This window comes from Pelodiscus sinensis, chromosome 2 (assembly GCF_049634645.1).
Source record: "Pelodiscus sinensis isolate JC-2024 chromosome 2, ASM4963464v1, whole genome shotgun sequence".
In the NCBI taxonomy this organism is placed as follows: domain Eukaryota; kingdom Metazoa; phylum Chordata; order Testudines; family Trionychidae; genus Pelodiscus; species Pelodiscus sinensis.
In genome coordinates, this window is record NC_134712.1 from 78058169 (window position 1) to 78084849 (window position 26681).

Here is a 26681-nt window from a genome sequence, read left to right on the forward strand (position 1 = left end):
TGCATTAAAGTAGTTGCGCAAGAGACCGTCTGTATTAGCTGGGCTCATCGTAAGAACGATGCGCTTTTGCGCAAGAGAGCGTCTACATTGGCGAGATGCTCTTACGCAAAAGCAGGAGCCTGGAACCATTTTGGAGAGGGCAAAAGGCACCAGCCCTTTCCGGGGCAGGGGCTGGAGCTCCTTTGAGACACATGCTTAAAGGGATCCCTGGACAGCTGTTTCTCTCCTGCTGCGAGCTTTAGGACCTCTTGCAAGGACTGGCAGCAGTTCTGGTTGTGGTTGCCCTCTGCCTTGTTGGACACCACAGCCTTGTGCCTTAGTGCTATTAGCTGATTTTTTGACCTCAGCTCTCTTCTTCTGCCATGGAGCCCGGGGTGGCCTTGTGCCTGCTCTGGCCCCTTCCGGCCATTTTGGAGTGCCTGCAGCTGCTGCTCCATGCTGCTGCACTCGTCGTCCAGGACCTCGAGGCGCAGGTCGCTCTGGACTCCTTCACCAGGGAGGTCATGGCGTCCCTGTGGCATCCCCACCCCACTGTGGAGAGGCCTTTGTGGAAACTGGACACCGGTACCGACTGGTGGGACCGGCTGCTCCTGAGGCAATGGGACGACCAGCAATGGCTCCAGAACTTTCACATGCGAAAGCGGACGTTTCTGGAGCTGTGTGCCTGGCTCGCCCCTGCGCTCCAGAGAAGCACCACCCGGCTGCAGGCACCCATCCCCATGGACAAGAGGGTCACCATTGCCATATGGAAGCTGACCACCCCGGACAGCTACCGATCGGTGGAACACCAGTTCGGGGTGGGCAGATCGACCGTCGGTGCCGTCGTCATGCAGGTAAGTCCTGGGGGGAGGGAGGGAAGGGTGCTGCACTCCATGCTCAGGGGCAGGTAAGACTCCAGGCTGGGGCGATGGGGAATGACCTGTCACCCAGGGGCTTGGGCTGTCCCTCCCTTGCACAGGCCTGCTGGGGGGGAGGGGTGGCCTATGGGGCGAGGGGGCCCTTGTGTGTGTGTGTGTGTGTGTGTGTGTGTGTGTGTGTGTGTGTGTGTGTGAGAGTGAGAGGACAGAGGGCATCATGGGGGGGGGGGGGGAAATCACCCAAGGGAGCACGCACTCACCCTGCCTTATGTGATGCATTCCCCTGTGTTTCTGTGCACCCTTCTGCAGATCGTCCATGCCATCAACGACGTCCTGCTCCAGCGAGTCATCCGCCTGCGGGATGTGGAGGCTACAGTGGCCGGCTTCGCTGCCCTGGGGTTCCCCAACTGCAGGGGAGCCCCGGATACAACCCACATCCCCGTCCATGCCCCGGAGCATCGAGCAGCCCATATCATAAACTGAAAGGGGTACTTCTCCATTGTACTCCAGGCCCTCGTGGACCACCGTGGCCACTTTCTTGACATTATGTGGGCTGGTCCAGCAGGGAACACGACGCCCGAATTCTACAAAACTCCAGCCTGTTTGGCAGGCTGCAGGCGTGAGACGGGAGATGTCCAGGCTGCCTGAGAGGACCTCCAGCTGGAGGGTCACAGTGCTTCCCTGGTCCTCCTCCTCCTCCTCCTCCAACGCACTGGCCAGCTCTTCCTCATCCCCCACCTCGCTGGACCTGGTGACGGGGGGAGGGGTGCCTGCTGGTGTCCACTGGCACTGATGGTCCCTGGGATGGTGCCTCGTCCAGGATGGCGTGGAGCCGCTGGTAATGGGGGCAGGTGTCAGCTCCTGTCCCCTGGCCCTCGCTGGCCTGGACATAGCCCAGGCACAGCTCCTTGACCTTAGCCCGGACCTGCTTGAGAGTCTGGGCTGGATGACCCTGGTCAGAGAATGCTTGGGCCATGCAGCGGAAAATGTCCACATTCCTCCGATGGGCATAGTTGGTGTGGAGGGCCTCTTCGTCGGCCCAGAGGTCCAGGAGGGCCTCGATCTCCCCTGGGGACCAGGAAGGGGTGCGCCCCTTGGGGCCTTCTGTGCTGGGGGGTGCAGGTGGTTGTTCCCACCTTCCTTGCAGGAGGAATAACAGGTAGTTCGAATTAGGGCTTTAATTCAAATTACCATCTCCCTGCCGCGTGTAGCTGCGGGCAGTTAGTCCGGACTAGTGAAATTTCAAAATGGCGACTGTACGGGAAGATGCAAATGAAGCCCGGGATATTTAAATCCCGGGCTTCATTTGCAAGTTCGAATGCCTACATTAGCCACCCTAGTTCAAACTAGAGGGCTAGTGTAGACATACCCTTACAGGGTTCAAAAAAGAACTAGATAAGTTCGTGAAAATAGATACCTCAATGGCTAGTAGCCAGTGTTGGCAGCGATCCAACACCATGTTCTGTATGTCTCTCGCCTGTTCCCCAGAAACTGGGAATGGGTGATGGGATGAATCACTCAATGACTGCCTGTTGTATTCATTCCCTCTGAAGCACCTGGCATTTACTACTCTCACGAGACAGGATACTGAGACTAGATGGACCTTTGATCTGACTCTGTATGGCCACTCTGATGTTCTTACATAGAACCCAAATGTATCTTCCCCCTGCTGTAACCCACTAAACCCTACTCTCCTCTCAGAGCTGAGTTAGAGCCCAGGAGTTCTGACGGGGACTCTCTCTCCACAGATTTAATAACAAAGAAAGAATATATATTATGATTTTAAATCTAACTGTGTCTCCTGAATGACTTAGATGCAGTGCTCTGTCAGCTAACTACTAAATTATCTGCTAGAAAACTAGAGTTTTCAAGTACCTAAACAGTCTCTGGAATCAGGGTTAAAAGTGCTCTCTCCATCCAAAATCTGAAATGGTGACCCTGGCCCCCTCTCCCTGAGGATGGGGACCGCTTACCTAGCCAGAAATTTACATCCAGAATCTTTTGCCTTCCATCTTCTTTTGCTTATGGGAGAGCAAGGATCTCAGAGAAGATTGACTGGACATGACAACAATGTTAAAAGGCTGAATACCTCTCAGAATCCTCCAGGGTACTCTTCTTATTCCTCCCCTTCCACCTGAGTAGCTCTCCTGAGTGGGAGTGAGGGCAAAAAGGGAGCCATGGCTCTTCCCACTATCCACTCACTTGCCATGGAGATAGGTGTAAAAGAGCAGCCAGCATGCAAAGGATCAAAGATATGGGCAAACTTAACAAGGCTGCTGACTGGGGAGGAGAGATTTTACTCTCACCTAATTCCCTTACATAGCTGTACTAATGTGAGTGATAATTTAGCACTTCATGTTTTTAAAATGTTTTTGAGGATAAAAAACTATAAGTGCTACTTCTGCAGTATTAGTTGGGAAAAAAAAAGGAGGAAACCAAGAAAGTATTTTCTGACTACCCTACAGCAAAATGCACTCAACCTCTCTCAGTCCCAGGATGTACAATGTAACTCTGCTTCTTGAAGTAGCAGATTGAGCAAAGCCTATTTTGTAATGCTGTCAACTTTTTGGTTCTTTTTTAGAACAGTCTTCTTTCAGAAACCATGTGTGTTTCATGTTCTTTACTAGCTCGCACAGCACAACAGAGGGGAGGGTGATGTGGGGAGGATCAGAAAGTCATGCTCAGTACTATCTCAGGCTTCATCCTCTTCTGCTCTTTGATCCCCATATGCACTGATGCACAACTGTATAGAAAACATGGTTTTACAAGGATTCCTACTAAATTGCTTTCACTTGATTATAAAGCCACTTGATTCTTGAACACGGTTAGTTCTGTCCTACACTGGCTGATAAAGAGCACTGAAACTGTGTTAGAAGGACCTGCTTTTCAATCTGTTTTAAAATGGTTTTAAGTGCCAGTGTGAATACATTCGAGGTCTTCTGTGCTGCCTTTGGTATCATGGGACTGACAGTCTCCTCAAAACACAACTATGCCCAGTATTCCACTCTGTCCACAGAGACTGGTAGCCTGAGATGAGGTGGAGAGGAAGAGCAAACAGCAATACTCATAACAGCTCACATCAACTCTTCTGCTGAAATCATCTCCACCACAAACACAGAATTCTCCTGCCTGTTAGAATTTTGTTATTTTTAGTGGAAAATACCTAAAATATTTGCAAGAATAATTTGTTTTGGCTTTAATACCTATTGGCAATGGTTATACAAAATAAGTATTCAGGACCCCAGCAGTACCTGGCTACGGATATGGATGAATTAGAAATCCACAGCTGGATATTAAGGAGTGATACACAAAAGTGAGGTTAAGGAGATGCTATCATTATACTGTCACAAGAGTGGACCCTCACTGTGTCTCACTCTCACTCTCACATCCATCAAAACATGATGCAATAATCAAAGCACTACACACAGTCTGCAAATTGGCAATGAAGTCAATGAATATGGTGCTTCAGTTGCAGCTCACAACAGCTATTACTTGAAGGGGATGTTAATTAATTGTGTTCCTCCTCCTTTGCTGCTTCAGCTGATAGACAGAGGGCATCTCTTATCTTAGCTTTCCTAACAATGGAAGCAGGACTGGAATAATAGGTCACAGCACTTTCAACCTCCTCATTCCACTCCCTGTTGCTTTACACATGTTGTGTAAGACATAATATGCTGAAATCATATTGGAGACATAATCTGTCTTGTTATCACTGCAGTTCAGAGAGCACAGCCCCTTGCTTTCAGTCTTCCAAAGGCATATTCAACTCTTGGAGGCTATCTCTACATTACCAGTTTATTTTGAAATAAGGTTATTCCTCTTCATAAGCAGGAGGTATTATTTCAAAATAACAGGCGTGGTAATGTGGATGCTCGCCTTGTTATTTTGAAATAACTCCCCTGCGTAGACATGCCCTGAGACAGCAGTTAAATCCCACATTCCAATGATCATAAATCTAATGGAAAGCACAATAGATGCAAATTGCTAATGTTTCAATATTTGCTTGATGAATCTTTCCCGTTTAATTAGCTAAAGACATTTTTTAATCAATGACAGGAGAAATGAACTAATTTCATCATATGGTATCTGCTTCTTTTTGTACACAGAAGAATTTGCCACTCAAACACTAAACAATAATGCTAAAAAAACTTTACTGTGAAAAATGGGCCAAATACAACCTGGAAGAACCACAGTGATGTAAGAAAAGGGTTGAATTTGACCCAAAGTGATCTGTGGGTCTCCTTTTTTACATTGTTACCCCCCCCCTTCATATGTCCTTATTTGATATCTTCACTGATGTATTTTCAGTTTGAAATGATGTGCAGTACATGGTCTGTATCTTTGGAAATTTACAAACCTATTGGTTGAGATCCTCAGCTGTTGTTAACTGGCACGTGACTGTCACCAACTGAGGAGCTGGCCCAGGCTTTTTAAGTTATTTGTCTCCATTTTTTACAGCTGGTCTGTTCAGTAATTAAATACAGTTTTTAAACTGTTTAATTAAATGGTTAAATTCAGACTATTTTGTTTGAATTCAATCATTTCTATACAATGCTGGAAACTAAATATTGTAGCATTAGTCTAGAGTAGGAGAATCAGAAAATGAAAGCTGACTATAACTAAAAGTAATAGTGTCTAGAATATTTGCATAGTCCAAGATGAGTGAAACATGAAAAACAAACATTACAAGTGGTAAACGGTACAAGTAAACTAGATTTTTGAATTATTTCAGTTTTAATAATATAAGACATTGTAAAACAAATAAGGAAATCTGTGATTTAAAAATATGATTTTAACCTAATACTACCCAACAAACTAAATATTTCTCTTTTGGGGGTAGATATTTTTAAATGACATCCTTATTGTCTGTATTCAGTACAATTTATGCTGTTATGACCCAAGAGACAAGTTAGTATGCATAAAAATACATACCCGATCTGGGTACAGTCTCGATACGGCAGCACTGAAAATATGCTACAGAAGGATCTTCTGCCACTGATAAGGACTATTCTAAAAAAATAAACGAAAAAAAGACTAAAATTTAAAAAACCAAATAGCTAAATAAATAAAATAACAACAAGCATTGGCATTACGGTATTTAGCAATTAAAAGCTTCTATCATGGACAATTTCTTCCTTCCTCTTTTTTTAGAAATTGGTCCTGTATTTCCTTGAAAAATACTATTCAGCTGAAAGGTTTACACGAAATCACATTCAATTACACTACTCCACGTCATCTAGCCCATCATACTGAAGCTAACTGAGCTGAATCTCACAAGGTCCATATTGAGATTCTATTTAATAATTTCAGTTGTAAAGGAAGTTTGGTGATAGGCTCTATTTGAAATAAAATATGAAATGCATATACTTGGTATTGGTTGAATCAATCTATCTTAGACATGTCAAGTTATAAATCATAGTTTAGGCAATTTCAAATAAGTTTAAAAACTGTTCTCTTTCCGAGAGATCAGCAGAGAAATATAAAAACCTCATAACATTTTAAAAATGTATTCTTATTATAACATCAGTTATATTTCTTGTTTAAAAACAACAACAGTAAAGTACTCTTTTGCATTATTAACAAGATCCTCTATTACCAGTTCAAGGGTACGTCTACACTAGCCCCCTAGTTCGAACTAGGGAGGCTAATGAGGGCGACCGAAATTGCTAATGAAGCACAGGATTTAAATATCCCACACTTGATGAGCATATTTCCGGCCGGTTGCCATTTTGGAAACTGACTAGCCCGAAGTAACTGCTTGCGTCTACACGTGGCAGAGAAGCGGGATTCCTAGATAAACCCCTTAGTTCGAATTAACTGTAAAACCTCATTCCATGAGGAGTAACAGTTAATTCGAACTAATGGATTTATCTCGGAATCCTGCTTCTCTGTCGCATGTAGACGTGGGCAATTACTTTGGGCTAGTCGGTTTCCAAAATGGTGACCGGCTGGGAATATGCTAATCAAGTGCAGGATATTTAAATTCTGCACTTCATTAGCAATTTCGGTCGCCCTCATTAGCCTCCCTAGTTTGAACTAGGGGGCTAGTGCAGATGTACCCCAAGACTAGTAAGCAATTAATTTTAAACTGATTTAGCTCCACCAATTAGAAGCAGGACACAAAACAAGTTTCAGACAACTATTTATAGATTATAAAGCCAGACAGGATCTTTGTGGTTATCTAGTCTGACTTCTTGAATAATACAGGCCATACAAGACTTCCCTGAATTAATTCCTGATTGAATTAGAGCATATCTTTTAGGAAAACATACAATCTTGACTTAACAGTTTCCATGAGTGAGACTCCATCACAACCTTTGTTAAGTTGCTTCAGTGGTTGATTATCCACACTGTTACAAAAATGTACACCTTACTTCAAGTCTGAATTTGTCTAGCTTCAACTTTCTGATACTGGATTTTATTATACCTTTCTCTGCTAGACTGATAAGTCCTCTATAATCAAATTTCTGTTCACAAACTCTGGTCAAGTCACTCCTTAATGTCCTCTTTGATACATTAAATAGATTGAGTTGAGTTAATCACTACAGTAAAACTCCAATAGTCCGGCATCCAATAGTCCGGCACTCCTGATAGTCCGGCATCAAAATGGCAAGAGCCTAGTGAATGAGCTTCGGCAAAAAATGAGTCACAAGGTAACAGCGGCAGCATCTGAACTGAGCAAAAAGGGTAAAAAAGGCTTAAAAAAACTAAAACATTACAGTATACTGTATACAGTATGTACAATAAAAAGGGTTAAGAACACTTTATATACAGTATATAATGTATACAGTATATATATAACCATCTTATAGTACCTCCTGATAGTCCGGCATATTTGATAATCCAGCACCACCTAGGTCCCATAGGTTCCGGATTATCGGAAGTCTACTGTATAAGGCAAAATTTTCAATCTTTTAACAATGTTTGCAGCTTTTCACTGAACCCTCTACAGTTTATGAACATCCTCCATGAATTGTGGGTAGCAGAACTGTGCTGTCTTCTAGTGCCAAACACAGCCAAATACAGATTCCCTATTCATATCTCAGATTCCATGGTTTATGCATTCAAATATTGCACTGGCTATAGCATCATGTTGGAAGCTCATTTTCAACTGATTATCTGGCATAACCTCAAAGTATTTTTTCAGAGTCACTGCTTCCCAGGACAGAATCCCCCAGCCTAGAAGTACTGCCTACTTTCTCTGTTCCTAGATGCATGACTTTATATTTGGTAATATTGAAATGCATAATTTGCTTGAACTCAGTTTACCAAGAGATACAAATTGCTCTGTATCAGTGACCTGTCTTCATTATTTACAACTCCCTCAATTTTTTTATGTCACCTGCAAGCTATATCAGTAATGATTTTATGTTTCCTCCCAGGTCACTGATAAAATGGTTAAATAGCATAGTAGGATAGATGCCTGATGGACCACACTAGAAACAGACCCATTCAGTGACTACTTTGGTTACAATTACATTTTGAGGTCTACAAGTTAACCAGTTATTAATTCATTTAATATGTGCTCTGTTGATTTTGTATCATTCAAGTTTCTTCATCAAAACATCAGGTGGTATCAAGTCAAATGCCTTACAGAAGGCTAAATATTCTGACAGAATCAGGCCAGTGGGCTACAAAAGAGTGACAGAAAGGAAATATATTAGCCCTAGATTAAATAAATCCCTGTTCCCAGGGTAAACTAACAACGGCTAATCTAGAACCAGCAGGAACCTGTTAGAATCAATCAAGGCAATCAAGCCAATTAAAACACCTAGCACTAATTAGGAGGTTTCCAGAATCAAATGTGTCAGACTAATCAGAACACCTGGGGGTCAATTAAGACCCAGTTCAGATTGGTTTAAAAAGGCTCCCCTTCTGTTAGGTCAGTGTGAGAGCAAGGTGTTGAGGAAGAAAGGAGCTGTGGAGAGTATGGGAGGAAGGTGGTGGTGGTGGTGGTGGTGGTGGTGGTGGTGGAGGAAGTGGCTAGGGATTTGTAATTGTCATGCGGCTGATATTAAAGACAGTATAGGCAGCTACTATCACAAGGTCCCTGGACTGGAACCCTGTGTACAAGGTGGGCCTGGGTCTCTACCACACTCCCCATTTCAGCATCAGAAAAGATGATGGTAAAGTGGTCTGTCATTCCCTGTACCACTTGGAGAGGTAACAGAAGTTATGGAGTAGGGATGTTAAAATGAATTTAATAAGCTGAGTAACTGCTGAAAATTTCAGCATTATGGGTGGGTGGTGCTCCCCTGGGAGCTGGTAAGTATAGGAGCTGTCTTAAAAATAGATTCCTGCATGTACCAGCTCCTGCCTGCACCGTCACCCATCCATGCTGTATCAGAGGCAGCAGTGCAGGGGGTGGGCAGATGGCTCCCTGGGAGCCAGTGGCAAGGGTGGAATTTCAAGAGGATGGCGGGGCAGCAGCTGTGCGCTCTGGGAACCTTCTGCAGCCTCCTGAAATACTGCCCTTAGCCACTAGGTGCAGAAAGCCAGCTTTTAAGCCAGTTCCCCATGTCTACCAGGAGCCTGTGTGTAACCGTGAAGGTTAACTGATGAGCCCACTTTCACACACTACTATGGAGTTTAGTCTCCCCTCTCTTTTCCATGCTGGCCAATGATGAGAGTGGCTTAAACAAATAGCAAGCTGTTGCCCTAGAAAATGTGTCCAAAGTGAGGGTTGCTGTGAACCTCTAAGGTAAGCAATCCACCTGAAAGTGCAGGACCCATCAATCTTGAGGAGAACTGTCACTATGTATTTGAACACAGTTACCGTTAGCACCAAACCTGTAATCTCATTGAAGAGAGATATTTGGATAGTTTGACTATCTATTTTCCATAAACTCACACTGCGTGGCATTAATTACTCAGGATAATGAGGAAGTGGATGGGAGTTGGGCAATGAAGATCATTTTCACCAGCAAAAACTGGTGAAAACCTCCACAAAAAACTGCAACAGTAAACAACTGGCATTTTTTAATGTCTCCTGTTTCCTCACTCGTAATGGATTATTTACTGCTTCTGGACACTGCGGGCCTCCCTACATGCACTGGCAAAGAATGCTAGAAGGATGTGATGTATAAAATGCTCCAAAGGGCTGTGCTCTAATTGCCTTGTGTGGACTCTGCTGGTGTGCTCTAAAAGGTACTCAGTTTATATTTATGTAGACCCATGCAGGACTGTCATGGTGATCTGTGCACTGAGGTTCCTCCAGGTTTGATTAGTGCAATGCTCTATATCTAGGAATAAAATGAAGACCTTAATAATCCCCTGTTGGCTCAGAACGCTGCCAACACCTATTTGGCAACCTAGTTTACAGAAGCATATCACTCTGGTGCTTTGTACTCCAACCCTGATCCCCTCCCTTATGTCACTGCCACTGACTTCATTGGGGCAAGGATTTTATCCCTTATTTTTAATCTTTTCATTATATTGGTCAAAGTTTGGTGGAATCTTGGAGCAAGGACTATTTTAGTTCAGTATCAGTAAAGTACCAGGGCTGCAACATAAGCAATTTTAATTAAAATTATAGATAAGCCCTCAGCAATTGTGCTATTCTGAAGCATCACCACCTCAATCACCAAATAGCATCCATGATGCTCCAGTACTCTGAAGCACACTTATGTTGCCAAGAGAGTTGCTTCATGCTGCTCTCGGCACCCACCCAGGGGAAATCCTGACTGGCTAAGAGGTTAGTCTGCCTCCTGGAACATTCTATTGTAGCAGAAATATTTTCTTCTTCTATTAAAAAATGTATTTGGAAAAAGTGAAGAGAATATTTATGCTGCAATAATAAGCAAAGGCAAAATATTTTCTAATAATAACCAACTACATACTAGTGGGGGGACATTCAGCATAAGAGTATTATGTCATTCTTTATCTAGGTGCCAAAATACCTCTTATTTTGCCTGTCATCAAAACAGCACTTTACCCTATAAGATGCCTTAATGGTATTAAAGTCAGTTATAAACCAAGATGGATGTGTTTTTCACATATGAGAAAGACAGTCAAACAAAAACTGGCACGAGATTCATTTTCTGCTCACCACTGCTTATTGCCAAACGATTTTATTACTCAGAACAGTTCCCTCACTCACTGAAAGCCTTGTTTGCTGATGTAAGTAACTTGGCACAATTTTTCAGGCTGACATCAGAAAACATCTCTGAATTCTGAAAACCACAATACTCACCAGACATGCTCTCCCTCCCTGCCCCCCAGCTACTTCTGGAAATTCAGCTTTTTTCCACTAATGTCCTACTCCTCTCAGAAAGAAAACCAAACTGGTGCTTTCACATGTCCAAATGTAGAGAGAGCTATGACACAATGGGATTCCACCAAGAAAACTATGAATATATATATATTATGGATCAAGAAGGAAGCAAACAGGTAACAGCACCATAATTCCAGAGCAACTTGGGGGTTAAAACAACACCTACTTTTCTCACTCAAGTTTTCTGCAGGTGTCCCCTCTGCTTCTATAAACAAATTAGGATCTTGATCCCAAAAAGCTCTCCTGGAGACAACAGAAGGGGTGTTTTCTGACTCCATGATAATGGCCTGTTTTATCTGGGACCACAAGGAAGCTCCTTCATAAGAACTTCGTGGGGTTGGTGCACCATAGGGCTTTGGAACCAGATGAGAATCTACTCCTCACCAGTGCCATCCTCTGCTAACAATTCCCTTACATAAATCTGACTGTGAGCTGCCTGAAGCAGCATGAATTCCTGCTGAATCTGTTCCGTGGGTATCTGTGCACGGCTGTGAGGAGGCTTTAGCAAGGGAGGCCACAGCAGCAGTGTGGGGGGCTAGGCCTTTCACAGGAATAAGGAGACAACTTTTATTTTCACCCCATAAATGTGCATTTGGAGAGGAAAATGCAGAGGCAACCATCTTATTTCCAGAATAACTCTGAGTTCCTGCTGAGGAGAAAACATGTTCAGAGATGTGACATTTGCACCAGTATTTCTGGACAAGAAGGGAAATAACTCAGCTGACTTAAAAGAGGAAGAATGAAAATCTGTTTCACTCTCTCTCAAGCTCTTGCCAAGAGAAATTACTATGCTGACCAAATTCTGAGGTCTTCTACAAGCTGAGCCATGTGATATACACTTAGTCCAATATTCCAGCCCTTATTAATTAAGTGTAACCATTCTGGCTCTGTTGCCCTGCATCAAAAAATACACCAATAGCTGAGCATACTCTCTATGCTGTCTGGGGAGATTTCCGTAGAACCTCCGAAATGTAGGACTGGAAGGGACCTCAAGGGGTCATCGAGTCCTGCCTCCTATGCAGAGGCTCAACCAAGTACAACTGGACTATTGCCAAAAGGTGGTGTCTACTCTAACCTGTTCTTAAAAGCCTTCAGGTGGCACTGTGAGAATGGTGGCCTCCCCAGGCACTGCAGTATCTGGTAGGGAGTAAGGATGTTAAACATTTATTTTTGTAAACCTATAACTGCTGAAATTTTCAGCAGTTACATGTTTATATATGGAGGCCAAACGGGCTGGTGGCCACCCACTCCCCCTCAACTCCCTAGCGCTGCTGCCTCTGATACACAGGCAGCAGAGCAGGGGGCAGGTGGCTCTGTGGGAGCCAACACATGAGGGAAGCTGGCTTTAAAACCGGATTCCTGCAAGCACCAGCTCCTGCCTGCCTCCCATTCCGTCCCCCCCTTTTCCGCCCTCCCCTCCACTCTCTGGCAGAGCTGGACATTGCAGAGAACATGGTTTGGGGAAAATTAAGGAGGGTTCTTGGGATCAGCTTGCCAGGTGTAACCAAAGTTGGTGGAGGCCAGAGGAGTGTGGTAGGGCATGACAAGAAGGCTGCTGGAATCAGAACTGCTGAGTCAAAGCTGCTTAAAGATACTCAGTGCATGCGTGTCTGTTGGTAGCATCCAGACAAGAACACCACAGTCACAGAGCATTGTGAAGTGCTCAGGTGTACAGGGCAGATGGAGACACGACCCCTCACTGGTCTAGCTTGAACCTGGAAAGTGACAGTAATTCTAGCCAGTAGGAAGAGCTGAGCAGAAGAGTGCAGTTAAGACCTAGCCCATAAAAGGGCCCAGACACCTAACTTTTTTCAGGATTCACAGCTGTGACCCTCTCCCAGAGTTTGGCGCCTAAGCCAGGCCAGCCCTTCCTCAAGAAAAAATAGAGAGAGGTTCCCCACTATTACATACACTAGCCCAGTGGCAGGCCCTCAGTGGGAAGTGGGAGATCCCTTTTCAAATCCCTGTTCTGCCTGATTTGGAACACAAGCTGGTTTCCCAGATCTCAGGGAGTAGCCTAACCATTGGGCTACAGTCATTCGTCAGTGAGTCTTTCATTACTGCTATGAAGCAGAACAGATTCAAAAGGAGGGAGAGGAAGGGGAGAGAGAACAGCCCCAGAAAAACCAATAACTGGAGGTTAGGGCTCTCGCTTTGGATATGGGCGACGTGAGTTCGAGTTCCTGTGCCAAATCAGGCAGAGTGGAAATCTGAAAACAGGTCTCCCAATATGAGTGACAGAATCACTGGGCTACATGGTATCCTAGTACATATCTGATGAGAATGCAGCCTTCCTTAGCTGACTTTTTGCTGCTTAGGTGAGTTCTGACTCCACCTACTGGTTTGGAGCTCCCAGGTGAGATAGGGGTTAGGAGTGAGCTGACCACACCAGAACTAAAGCAGTGGTGCATGTGCCTACAGGAGGAGACTTAGGCACCACAAGGATTTTGCCAGTGGAAACTTGGGAATGTAGGTGCCTACAGGGGGCAGCTGAATTGGATCCCCATAGTGCCTAAATGCTGGACTTAAATGCCTAAAATGGAAGTCAGGCACCTAAATCCTTTTGTGAATCTAGCCCTTAGCCTCTCTGTACCTCAGCTCCCCTTCTGTAAAACAGGAATAACAAAACTTATCCCACCTCACAGCTGGGGTATTGTGAAGATGAATATATGCATTAAAGGCTAAAGTGCTCAGAGTCTACAATGATGGGACACAGCGGAATACAACCAGATTTTCAATGGTGCTTTGCATTCAAAATTCCCATTAATTGCAATGGGAATTGAAGGTGCTCAACATTTTGGAAAATCAGGTAATATATACTTACCCACGGATCGATGCTCCAGAGGTTGATCTTCTGGCATTCGATTTAATGGGTCTAACGCTGAGGGTGCCCCTGTCAGTGCTAGTACTCCTACTCCTTGCAAGGAGTAAGGGAAATCGACAGGAGAGTTTCTCCTATCTACCTACCACTGGGGGACGGCACCAAAGTTCAAATTAAGGCACATTGACTCCAGCTATGCAATTAATGTAGCTGGAGTGGTGTATCTTAATCCAAACTTATCCCCTAGGGTAGATTTGGCCTTAGATGCCTAAAGGAGGATTTAAATGTCCAACCAAGTTTGAAGGTGTTGACTCAACATTTTATTTTTAACCTTTATCTCTGTGATTGTTTGTCTGTATGATGTATAACATTTCAGAAATCATCTATCTTTTGTTTACTGTCTGTGCATTCTAGATAAAGGGATCTTTAATATGATTATGGAAATACTCTGCAAGACTCCATCTGCCAATTAAGATAAGAAAGTATGCAAAAAACAAAACGTACTGTTTTCCTTACAAGTAAGATATTCAGTGTTCTTATCAGACATGTAATTATTGTTGTATAAACTAAGAAAAAATACTACATAGATACTATACATACCCTTTTAGCAGTTGTTGGAAAATTTTTTAAAGGGGCCTCTACCAGTGTTCCCTCTAAGGTAAGCTGTGTGGTAGCACAGCTTCACAGATAATTAATCAGCCCCACCCAGTCAAACAGCTCTATGCACAGATCCCTGAGCCTCTGACTGGGTGGGGCTGATTAATCGCCTGTGAAGCTGTGCTGGGGCACAGCTTACAGGGAACACTGGCCTCTACTCTTTCACAGACGAGTGTTTATGACCAAGTTTTTGTGTGCACATTACAGGGAAACAAAATACATTTACATGCACACCACAGGTATTAAGGTGCTTTTCTAGTTTTAACCCATCTTGCTGGAGGGAGTGCTCTACTTCATGCTTAAAATGACAGGTGCAAATTTGGAGGTTGCTTTTGAAAAATCAGACCCTAACCATCAGCCTGCAAAAACAACGTTGTTGTACAATATAGTCTCTGCACCAAAAGCTGGTTTAAAAGGAACTATAATCATACATAGCAAAATGCACATATCTTTACTCATGTTGAGCAGCACGTTACATCACAAGTAGTCTTATTTCAGGGGGACTAGTTGCAGAGAAATGCATTACTCAGTGTGGGTAAAGCTATCAGATGCCGGCTGACAATGATCACACTAATCAGTGTTAAATGTGAATTTATATTTGTCTAGTTCTCCATTTGGTAAATTACATCCTATGGGCCTAACTCCATGGATGAGTGCATAGTCCCCACTGATTATCATGGGAGCTGTGCATACACATGCAGGTCAGACTAAATGGTAAAGTTTAGTCTCTTAGTTCCTCCTGCACATATAGATATCGAGCTGTAGGTTTTCAAGGAGAGTCTGAGTGAAGCCATGAGGCACACAGTCGGAAGAATATCTGTATGGCAAAACACATGGAAATTATATTTTTAATTAAGGGATAGGTTTTATCAGGAGGTAATTCATCTTCCATGTGGACTGGATGAAAGGCATTGGAATAAAGGTCCATGTTTTGTAATGTGAAAGTCAGGATCATCTCTGTACAGTTACTGTATCCTCTTGTGTACCATCCCTACAGGAGTACCAAGCAGCAGCCCACACTAGGCATCCCTGGAATTTAGGGTGAGAAGCTGACTAGTCATGGTGGTACATGGCCTTAGCTCTGTCCCTCCCTATACTCATGCTGGCATCTGGAGTGTTGTGTGCCTGCTGCCCCTTTACAACGTAGCAGCCAGGGCTCCTACTGGATGCACTCACTCAAGTGTTTCATTTAAAAATGTTCAGAGCATTTGCTGTGCAAATGCTGATTCTCTCAGGTTGCCTTTAACTCAACCACTCCAGCTGCTTCTACTGCACTGCACCTCTCTAGCACAGGAGGCACAATCTTGCCCTACATCCGTCAGAACAGACAGAGAACTTGTCATATTTATTGTTTAGTTTGACACAGGCAATAACACTATATTTCCTTCCCTTATCTGCCTTTCCTTCTTTTCACAGAGCTATCCTTTTCTGCCTCTTCTCAAAGCTCTCTTTCTCTACTCACATGCTTTTGACAGATTCCCTTTGGACAGATTTCTGGAATTCCAATTCTACCATTTTCCTCCTCTGGAAAATTAAACAACTCCCTTACCCTCAAAGGACTCTCCATTTCTTAGACTACCAGTTCTCTTCATCTCTCTTTCTCTTGCTCTCTGTCTCTGGGGGCCCTATGTTTCTAGCAACCTGAGATGAGATCCTCAGCCCCATTTCCATAGAACTGCTGTAGCAGCTGGCTTTATGCCTCCTGCTCCTGTCCTCTGGCTCATCTAATTTATACTGAGGACCAGTTTGGTCCTCAGTGCTTAGGTGTACCCAAAGATCTGGTTCTAATCTCGAAAATGGTTTTAAGGAACAGTTTTAACCAAATTTTGCTTGGTCCAACAAAATGGTAAAGCCTGGTTAACTTTATTGTAAACAATTTTTTTTAAATTACTTTCCTATTACACAACTCTTTTTGTAAAGTAGATGAGGTCTTAAAAATCCATTGAGTAGCACTTCAATCAATCAGTAGTTCACTTGATGACACTAGTGTACATCTTCATTTTTTATTTTTAACCTTAATTGGTTTTTATTGACTGTATTACATGGTGCCTTCTAAAAAATTAACTTTGCTGTGTAATAGTGCTAACTGCACTCTAACCTTCCTTGTCATCCCAAACCCAAACCTCTGAACTGAGCACTTTGCTTGTGCAGTACCTTCCACTTCTGGTATCGTGTTGCCTCATGCTCTTGATAAAATGAATCTTCTTAAAATTCTTTGGTCTGGGTGAACCTGAAAGAGTCCGACATCTGAAAAATAAATCAGTTAAAACTATTTAGTCAGCTCCCTGCTGGACAGCTGAGAAACCTCAACACAAAGGCAGGAAGGAAAGACCAGACAAATGATCTGAGTCACCCTGTTTTAGGAGTCAGCAGGAATGATGAAGACAATAAATCTGGAAACAACAAGGCTTAAAATTAAACACACATACAAACTCCACAAAACCCTGGCAACATACAACTTTTCAGACTTTGCTGAGGTATGTTTGACAAAGGTTTTTGGAATTTGTAGCTGAATTCTTGGTATTACTCAAGATGCAACACACATTTTCATTTTTGTGTCCTCCTCATCCACTTAGAAAAGTTTCTGTTAGAGTTACAATTTAAAAAGAGCATGCAGTAATCTGTCACCTACGTTATTGTAGTGATTCTCCTGTTCCTTTTATTAAAGAGCTCAGGGTTTTTTTTCTGCGATAAGTTTTAAAACACTTGCATGATACAATAATTACCTAGGAAATAAAATCTCAGAAGATATCCATTCTAAAAGCAATTTTTCGTCTTAACATATTTTTCTTAAAATAGGAGAAAAATTAAAATATAAACAGTGACAATAGATTGAAAAAATGGTGTATTCTGCAGATTTTTGTTTTAATTACCAGTTGATTTATGCAGACTCACTTCCCAGAGTGAATGCATTAAGGCCCAGATTATAAACTGAGCAGCCAGGCTATGCATTTGGAGTGTCCCTGAGGAGGTAGAGAGAAAGGACTTCTTTCCTGATGATGAAGTAGCAGAGCCACTCTGTGCATTCAGGCTGGAGATGCCTCCATGGTGCCTGTACCATCACACAAGGGACAGAACAGCCATTGTAACAATGTAATAGTAGCAGATCCACCAGCCCTGCCTCTAGCTTACCCTGGTCTCAAATCCCAGAGTGGCAGAAACATGCAGAAAGGTCTGCGCATCAGAGAGGGAAAGTAAACCCCTATTTGAGACTGAGAAATCCTCCTTGCCTTTCCAATGAAATTGCATTTGGATACACTCCAGGAAGAGAGCTCTATGCAAAAGAGGCAGAAGGGTGGGATCTGCTCTAAAAGCTCAAGCCTGCCTTTTGCTAGATGGTCTGTATGTACAGTATCTTAAAAAGCCAGCTACAGTGTGCGCATGGCCAAGCATGACAGCAGATTTAGCAAGATGCATGGGCAATGCCTGTCACACACAGGAGAGGCTAGGACAAAAGTTCTGTTTGATTTTTAGTAGTGGAGCTATTAGCAAAACCTGCTGGAGGCCAAATACCCAGCACATCTGGAAATAAACTGCTGTGAGGTGCACTGAATTTCTCATAGATCATTCTATGAACAGCCATGGGTGTTAGGGGAATTGGCCCCTGCAGAACAGGCCATAGGGCACAGCCACATACTACACATCTTAGTAGAAACTGTATTGCTTCTCTACCTGCACCCTGGGACCACAGTTCCAGAGAAAGGTTTCCCCCATGCCAGCACCTCCCCATAACACCCTACTAAAAAGGGACATCCCCAGTATGGCAGGGATTAGAGCCACTGTTGATTTTATGAATTAGCAAGGAAATAAACAAAACACCACTTCACCAAATACACTTTTGTTTATTTCTTTTGCCAATTACACTTCTGCCTGAATCATTTATAAGACCACTTCACAAGGTACTAAAAAGTGTCCTCTATAAAAACAATTAAGTACTAGTAATAAGGCAGCTTGCTTCAGCCTCTACTAATAAATCGTTGGGGGGGGTGGGGATAGACAGCTATTTTTGTGCAGATTAACAAAACGTGGCTTAGCAAAATAATGTGGTAATTACAAATATATGCCCTCTGAATTACTGGGTCTCGAGTTAAAGAGAATGCTAAAATTAAACTTTTGCCTTACTGAACAGCTGAACAGGCAGCTTAACTCTCTGCCTGAACTCTTTGTATACTTTTAATTTTTAAACCTAGCGTTGCAGAGTGCATCACTCTGGCTAGTTGCATAGTGACTAGTCATACAATATCATGGCAATCTCCAAAAAAGCCATCTCTTCATGGTTGCATGGGATCGAGGATACAAAAGGGGTGAGAGCAGACTCCGTAAGGGGAAAAGCTAGTGTGCTGGTTAATGAAAGAGCACAATGGAGCATTTTCACCTAAGAACAACCAGTATCAGAAGCATCAACCTCAAAACAACAACAACTCCACAAAACCACACATTCACAAATAGGATGAACAATTAAGAAAGAGTGACAAGAAGCTTAAACTATATTTTGTAGAAATAAAATGTCTGTTAAATAATATGATTTATTATCATTAAGGCTCTAATGAATCCTACCACAGAGAATAACACTTGTAAATACTCTTCCATTCTCTACTCAGCTAATTTGTACTGTCATTTCTTACTGTCTAAACCACTTGACTTTTGAGTCAAATTCAGTCCACCAATTTGTCCTACAGGTGAGGGAGGATAAACAGTATGGATCAGATTCAAATACTCTTCATCCTGGGTAAGGTAGTTTTACTCTCTGAGCAAGGTATGGCTCAATATGAGTAAGAGCAGTATAATCTGTCTCTATTATACATCGCAGGGAGACATACAGACAGTTTATAAAATCACCTCCGTAGCGGAGCATTTTCCTCAATGTCCTCCAAAGTCTCCAGAGAAGACCGCTGGGAGATTAACCGACGCCTGAGGAGAAAAGAAAAAAAAACACCACCGATTAAAAAAAATCAGAATTCTTGTTTCTTAAAGGCAATGTGCTGTAGTGTTGACCTGAACTGAGCTACATGTTTTTATATTTGACAGGTTTCATTCTGTTCAGTCCTACTTCTCTTGGAGATCCACGTTGATCCCTACCATAAGTAAACCATTTTAAACAAGCTTTTCTATCAAATCAAAAACTGAATCTTTCTGTTGCCAGCCACTGATTTCATTCTATAGCACTCTCCCCAGTTTATACCTAAACTTGCTTTTTGCTTTCTCATTTCCATTCTTTCAGCCAGTTTAAATGCCTTTATAAGGAAAGCAACTTGTTTATTTTGTTGCAGATGATGTAGGACTATACCTATATCACTACAAATAAGGTGACCAGAATTTGAAAATGTGCGAGGAGGACACTGAGTTGACAAAAAAAAACCATACTTGTATATTAGGGTTGCCAGATGGTCTCCCAAAAAATACCGGACAGATGGTATTTTTTGGTCACGCAAAAACAAAAACAAAAGGAACATGGGATTTTTTTTGGCAAAGTAGACAAGAAGGACAATTTTTTTCAAAGGAGGACAAAAGGAGGACATAATTATTGGGGAGGACAAGCCCCTCGAAAGGAGGACTCTCCTCTTCAAAGGAGGACATCTGGTCACCTTACTACAAACCAAAACTGACTTCCTATTATTCACACTGTGCATTGCACTGTACTTCTCTTCACACTCCACTTCCCTCCAAACACTATTTTTCTCCACTTTTCACACAGGTATGAGCAATTGTTGTCTCCTGGTGTCTCTCCTGTTGGAGGTGGATCTAAAGATTGTAAAACTGGCAGTAGAGGGTGTTAAACTAGCAGTTTAAAAATGAGCTCTGATTAGTCTAGCCTCTTCTGATATTAACTTTATGATGTTCTATATGCAGCAAGGGGGTTCCCTCTGTTAAGCCAGACATCCCTTTGATGAAATGTTGTTGTCAAGGTCACATACGTTATCTCCTTTACTCTCAAGTTTTTCTAACTGTATTTTTATTATGAGAAGGTTGAAATATAGAAAAAAAAATGACCTAATACTTAATAGGACAAGATTTACTGTTTAAAAAAAACCCCAAAAATACAGTGTTTGGATGATCCCTTACGCTAACAATGGTTGTCTCCTAGGACATACTGGACCCTCAGCAGCTGTACCGGAACACAGATCAAAGGCTAATGTTTGGCAAAATGGCAGACACCCTTCCTCCCCCGCCATCCTGAACTCTGCTAATCACCACACCCTCTGGCCCACTGCAACACCCTCAACATTCTCCCTCTGTGCTCTGGCCCTGCCTCCAATATTCCCTAGTTTTGAACCCCCCAAAATCTGAAAATATTATGAGTAGCTCATGATGGCAGAGTGTGTGTACAGGCAAATGACCCTAGATCAAATGACCCAGCAAATTGCCTTCCTTTGCACTCCATCCCATTGTCCAGGACATAGCTGAAGATCATAAGTTATGATTATATTACTCTAATTGCTTATTAGAATTGTTCATCTTCCCTCTCTTTAATGAATGCTGACTTCCCTGACAACACCTGTTAATTAAAAGAAAAATATGCACGTGGATCAGTGTTCCCTGTCAGAGTGCCCACAGCTGCCAGCATGTGTTTCTATGGTGGTGCACACCTGCACATGCCTCGGTGCACATAACATTTATTCTACGCCTGGATGGAAAAAGGAGAGGGAACACTGAGGTGGATATTAGAACACTTTAAAATATCGCTCTGAAACTGGAAATGTTGGACTTCCAAAAGAAAACCAAGCAGAATGGAGGCAGAGAGTATGGAACAAGCACAAAACACGTCCGTGAAAGCTGTCGGCTGAAATGTAACTTGTGTATGGATGCAGCTCCGCCTCAAAGGACAGAGCATAGCACAGTGAGCCAGCCAATTGCTGTGACAATATACTGCCAGCAAATCATGTCCAGCGACAGAGCACGAGTCTTGCTGCACATACACAATTTGCTCTCTTAGGCTCATTGGTTCTGAGTTGACCCCTGGTGGAGTAGTCGGCTCTACCCTCAATTTTTGAAATATTGCCTCTCTATAAGGGCAATGAGTGCTATGCACTAGCTCAGACAAATGCCTAATAGGTGAGGATCAGAACAACTGCCTGAGGCCCATGTATGAGCAGAAAAAAAAATTCTAAGAACCGGGTGACTTTATACAAACACACAATTTTTAGGAGATCTGTATTAGCTTAAATGACCTCAAATATGGACAACTGATTTTACACTGCAGCCTCTGAGGTGCAGCAAATTTGAATACAATCTGAATATATGATACTATGTGGATTTTGGAATATTTAGCAAATTTGTCTTTCAAACCCGTCATTCTCAAACTTATTTGATTTCTTTGTGTTTGTAGTAGTTTATTGTCATCAGACCCATCAGCCTGCTAGTAGCTGCCATTCTGCAGCTGCCCAGCTCTGAAGGCAACATTGCCTCCAGCAGCACAGAAATAAAAGTATCATTGTACGGTGCTGCCTTCAGAACTGGGCACTTGGTCAGCAGTGGCTACTCTCCAGATGCACAGCTCTGAATGTGCACAGTAAGCTTTTTTCAGCCAAAAGCATATCACACCCCAAGTTTGAGAATCTCTGCTGTAAACTGTAGTCCCTCTAATCTTTGTCTTGAGTAGGTGTTAAAGGTGTGCATTAGATCATACTACCTCCCTTGATCTAACTGTCATATTCTAAAATGCTAGTAAACACAAATAAAGTTGCACCTAGCAAGTGCTAAACTGTTTGCATTAAAGTCTAGGCTACACGTTAAATTTAGGCCACTTCACACTACCAGGAATATAGTGGTGTAACTACAGCACTGTAGTTATGCTGGCATCACAATAGGAATACAACCTCCCATAGCAACAGGAGCTAGGCTGAGGGACTTCTATCAACCTAGCTGTGACTACCCTGAGGTTTAGGATTTTTCACACCCCCGAGTGCTGTAACTTAAACTCAACCAATTTGGCACCTGCTAAAGTACAACTTTTACTTGCCTAGAAGAAGGCATCAGACTATGTCAAGTAACATGATTTAACATCATACCTTTAAACCCAACTCAAGACAAAGCCAAAGACATGTCCATTTTCTTTCCACTTCTAGTCCTTTTTCACTTTGTGTTCTTGACAGGGTGGATTTGATTTAAATCAAATTGATTTAAATCATGATGTAAATCATTAGTTAGGAAGACTTGAGTTAATCATGGTTTTCTACATAAAAGTGCATTCGTGTTGATTGTCATAACCTTAATACATATTCTTCACAACTCAGACATAGATGTAGGTTTCATTTTTAGAAGGTATAAAAATGTACACTATACATTTTTAAACAGTGATTTATTTTGAAAATTTTCAGATTAGTTTTACAGCTATATATATATATCAAAAAAAGGAATGATTATTTGGTTATTTCAACTACCAAAGGAAACTGAAGCAGATATTTATGAAATCATTGGGAGGTGATTGATCTCCAATTCAACAGGTTAACTATTAATATTTGGAGGATTTTCTTGTCATGCTGTATTAGGAGGAATACATCACCAGAAAGACATTTAAATTGTATTTAACTAAAACAATAACATTATGTATTCTGGATTTTTTTCTTCAACAGAAAATATGTAATATTTTAACAAAACAGGTGTATGAATTTTTAAAAATTCATGTTTTTAAAATCAAGTGTGTTTTAGCTAACATTGTTTTTAACTAAATTAAATATTTTAAAATGAAAAATTGAACTGACTGTGTCACCCAGGTCAATATGAGAAACTTAAAATATTAACGTCTATGCATTGAACTTTTTGAAACTTTGCAATTTACGGCTATGTCTAGACTGCAGCACTTTTCCGGTATCCCGGAAAAGCAATGTCGTGTCCAAGGAACATGTCCGCTTTTCAGAAAAAATTTTCAGAAAAGCAGATGTGTTCTTTCGCCATCTTATAAACCTCGTTCTACAAGGAAGAAGGGATGTATCGAAAGAGCACTTTTTTCTGAAATTTGGCACCGCGTACCTTTGTAGTCTAGACGTAGCCTTAGAGAGGTAAGGAATTGACACCGTGTAAACAAATTTGCAGAGGGACAATAGGATTGAGGGCTGTTATTTCTCAGCTCTGTATATTATGTATTTATTGAAAACATGTTTGAGGTTAATAAACATGTAAATTCTGGAGACACAAATTCACAGTTTGAGAACTACAAAAACAATAATCTCTGATGATATCTTCTAGACTGAGCACTGAGTCCCACTGGGTAAACAGAAAGATTAAACTAAACAACCTGCTGAAGCCTCTGGAACCCCATTAGAATGGGTCCCTAATCCATGAACTATTGGAACTCATTTACAATGTTTTCTTAAACGTTACATGAATAAGAATTTATAATCCCTATTCTATAATGAGATATCTTTGAGCTTTGATGTATCTTAAATAAAATACATTAAACTTTACATAGGTTTTATCCCAAAAAAATTTTTATCAAAAACATCTGATTTGAATTTTTTAAAAATTGATTTTTATCCACCCTGGTTGTTGAGAAAAAAAAGTTTTCAACTTCATTCTCTCCAGTGTGTAGGACTAATCATAGTGCTTTACCTTACTTGTGCAAATGAGTAACCTTTGCTTATATTCACCCTGGAATGCAGCTCCCTGTTTTTTGCAGTCATTTGCAGAGTAGAGATTACAATAAGTGAGCCAAACTAAGAGCTACAGTAGTAACATTCCTTACATTTACAGTGAAGTATTAGCAAATGCCCAACCAAAGAAATTCCAAAGATTATGGTTCCGTAGCGGAATACTTCAGAATCTGAGTTTTCACTGAAGCAAGTCCGTCTGGATGTGAAGGTAGCCTTGAGGTGTATGCTCTGAGTCTGCAACCAGACAGACTGAAACAATAGCACAGAGTGTGAATTTCCTCTAATTCATCACAGGGAGCCAGTACTTCTGAACTCTAATTATAATCACTTAAATGCCAATATGGTAAGCCTTTTCGCAGCCGAATGTTGTAGTAGAAATACCAACTAACGAACATATCTGCTGTGAATGAACCCACATACTGTGTTGCACAAACATTAAAAAAGGACTTTTTATAGGAATAAAGCTTTTGAAATGGTAAACTATAGAAATAATAGTGCAAGTGGGACAATAAAGTCATATTCAGTATATAGCTTGTTATTCATAAAATTATCCTTGCCCAGGGTGTTCACTGCTACTCAAATCCCAACATGAGTACAACAACTAGAGATCAGCTGCAGATATGCCAATAAGCAAATATTCACATGATTCACAATGATGAAAAAATGGTCAGGATTCAAGAAATCATGTCAACTTGGGATTGTCATCGTTCACATGTCTAGTATGTTCTACTCATTTCTGCAGTGACCAGCACCAATATGAAGAACAAGTGCTAGAGAAGCAGCAGGATTAGACTGGCAGGGTTGTTAATTACTGTTTATACCAGAGTTTAAAATAATGGATCAAAATGATCCAATTACCTGGGAGACATGGCAGATGTGATTTAAATGTACCCTCTGCTGTGAATACTCAAAAAGCCACTAGACAGGTGTTTTCAGTTAAAAAAGGCTGACTAGGACCGTACTTTATTAGGTTACGTCTACATAGCTAATGTTATTCCAAAATAACATAGGGTGCGTCTATAGTACAGGCTTTTATTTCAAAATAATGGTGAGCTGGCTCCTGACTCCTGTATCCCTTATTTCATGAGAAGTAAGGGAAGTCGAAGGAAGAGTGTTCTTCCTTCGACTTCCTGCTGTGTAGACAGTGCCAAAAGCCGAATTAAGCTATTTCGACTTAAGCTTTGCAATTGACTTAGCTGAAGTTGCATAGCTCAATTCAAGTTTTGCTCTGCAGTGTAGTTGTGCCCTAACAGAACAGTTAGTGGATTTGAGGTTTGATTTTTTTTCTTCCACTTAGATCCTAGACTTTTCAGGAATCAAAGAAGAGCCATTAAACAGCACTATCAACATGCTTTATAAAAACCTAGGCGCCTACAGCACTATATAGTAGGAAGGTAGTTTTTGGTCTCTGCTCATCTAACATTACAGAAAGAGAAATATGGGAAAACAAATCTTGTATAAGGTTTTGAAAAAAGGGAAAATTGTCCGGAGGTACCCAAAGTGATAGGAAAGAACAGGATAGGCTGATGCAAGAGCTGTAATTAATTAGATGTAATATAATCTACAAAGAACTGCCTTCTCTATAAAACCTGGAAAGAAATCCAACACATGATTCAGATCTTTAAAACTGTTTAATAGTTTTGGAATGCAGCTGCAGCTAAGAGCTAAAAAAAATTCAGCATACAGGCAGTCCCCGGGTTACATGGATCCGACTTACTTCGGATCCCTACTTACAAACGGAGTAAGGCAACCCCGCACTAGCTGCTTCCCCCCAGCAGACCAGGGAGACGCGAAGCTAGTGCCCCCGCCAGCAGACCAGGGAGACGCGGAGCGGCTTTTCTCAGCAGACACCTCAGCTTGAGAATAAAGGACTGAGGGAAGTGAGGTGTGGGAGAATAAAACTGAGCTCTGGAGAAATGTTTGGCTAGAGTTTCCCCTACAATATGTACCAGTTCCGTCTTACATACAAATTCAACTTAAGAACAAACCTACAGTCCCTATCTTATACATAACCCGGGGACTGCCTGTATTTTGAAAAAACACATAGTTTTGCTAATTAAGAAACAGTAATTCAAACCACACACACAAAAAAAGGATGCTTAGAAAGATAACTCAGTTTAATAGCTACCTCTGTGCAGGATGAAGTTATGGTTTGGAACGTGACTTTCTCATTGATATATTGATTCACGTGAAAGTAGTTATCTGAGGGTATGTCTACACTAGCCCCCTAGTTTGAACTAAGGAGGCTAATGTAGGCATTCGGAATTGCAAATCAAGCCCGGGATTTAAATATCCCACGCTTGATTTGCATGTTCCCGGCCGGTCGCCATTTTTGAAATTTACAAGCCCGGACTAACTGCCCGCGTCTACACATGGCAGGGAAATGGGCGTTCGAAATAAAGCCCCTAAATCGAACTACCTGTTAAACCTCCTTACCACTAGGTAAGATGGGATACTGAAGCCTTGGTGGAAGTGAAACCCAA

At 42.0% G+C, this 26681-nt stretch overlaps 1 protein-coding gene across 5 annotated transcripts in view; it reads right to left on the minus strand.

Annotated features, from left to right (window-relative positions):
• Positions 1–26681, minus strand: part of CABLES1 (Cdk5 and Abl enzyme substrate 1) — a 102913-nt gene that overhangs the window by 37761 nt on the left and 38471 nt on the right. For 3 of the 5 annotated variants that reach the window (XM_075920882.1, XM_075920880.1, XM_075920883.1), the window contains exons 2-4: positions 19448–19519; positions 16763–16855; positions 5790–5867 (exon numbers count right to left, since the gene is read on the minus strand). In XM_075920882.1, the coding sequence (XP_075776997.1) occupies positions 5790–5867; positions 16763–16855; positions 19448–19519 (243 nt within the window). Of the gene's footprint in view, positions 1–5789; positions 5868–16762; positions 16856–19447; positions 19520–24290; positions 24314–26681 lie in introns of those variants that run through there. The other 2 variants (XM_025181714.2, XM_075920881.1) reach the window with 2 other exon arrangements.